Below are 856 nucleotides of genomic sequence, written 5' to 3' on the forward strand. Positions count from 1 at the left end.
CAAGCTCTGTCTATCTCGGACAGAGCTCCTCTACTAACCTTAATCCCTGTGCCTGGCCCCGAGTTAGTGCCAGTGCCAGATCCAAATAATGACATGGATTCTCCTATGGGAAATCCTCCAAACCTCACCAACTTGATCATCACCAATTGTGAGCCTCCGTGCCCTGACGTTTGTTCTTCCCAATCACTTCCATCTGCTGAGGATGACTCTCTGGCAGACCTTAATGTTACACCTTCTCTGGTCGACCAGGAACTGTCCAGCCAGGATGATGATGCTGGTTCTACCCTTACGACGGTCGTCGCAACAGCCAAAGTAGGGAGCCAGCCTGTAGTTACTAGGGCTACCCCTGATCCTGCTCCTGAAGGCACTTCTGGCCTTTCCCCAGAGTCGGTGCCCTCGTCACCTCCTAGGAAGGGCATAGCTAAACCTGGGGGCCCCCAAAGAAGAAGAAGAAGAAGAAGGGGCGGAGGAGATGCAATTAACCAATAAGAGCCACAAGCTCTCCTTGGCATTCGAGTCCCATTGGCACAGTGCCTCTTTCCATCTCAGAGTGATAATGGCACCTACCCAGAGAAGGTAGCCTGCGTGATCTCTGCCCAAGTAGACTAACATCTAACCTACTAGGCATTTTGTGATACTAACCCTATTACTAACTATCCAATACTCAAGCTGGTACACCCCCTGACCACTACCATAATTAACCCTTCAGGTTGCTCATGTCCAATTTTATTACGTGTATTATTTTGTAAAGCATTGCGTAACCTACAATTCATTGCATTTAGTTAGGTCAGTGTCATTCAATTTAGAGCCAGAGCCATAGGATAGTAGGTTATGTCAAAAGACACATTTACAATGT

At 47.9% G+C, this 856-nt stretch overlaps 1 protein-coding gene across 1 annotated transcript in view; it reads left to right on the forward strand.

Annotated features, from left to right (window-relative positions):
- The window catches only part of LOC136841186 (uncharacterized), a 1,005-nt gene extending 516 nt beyond the window's left edge, over positions 1-489 (forward strand). The window contains exon 1 of the mRNA XM_067108225.1: positions 1-489. This exon is cut by the window's left edge and continues 516 nt beyond it. Within this exon, the coding sequence (XP_066964326.1) occupies positions 1-489 (489 nt within the window).
- The last annotated feature ends 367 nt before the right edge of the window (positions 490-856 follow it).

The sequence above is a fragment of the Macrobrachium rosenbergii genome, chromosome 8 (assembly GCF_040412425.1).
Source record: "Macrobrachium rosenbergii isolate ZJJX-2024 chromosome 8, ASM4041242v1, whole genome shotgun sequence".
Classification (NCBI taxonomy): Eukaryota; Metazoa; Arthropoda; class Malacostraca; order Decapoda; family Palaemonidae; genus Macrobrachium; species Macrobrachium rosenbergii.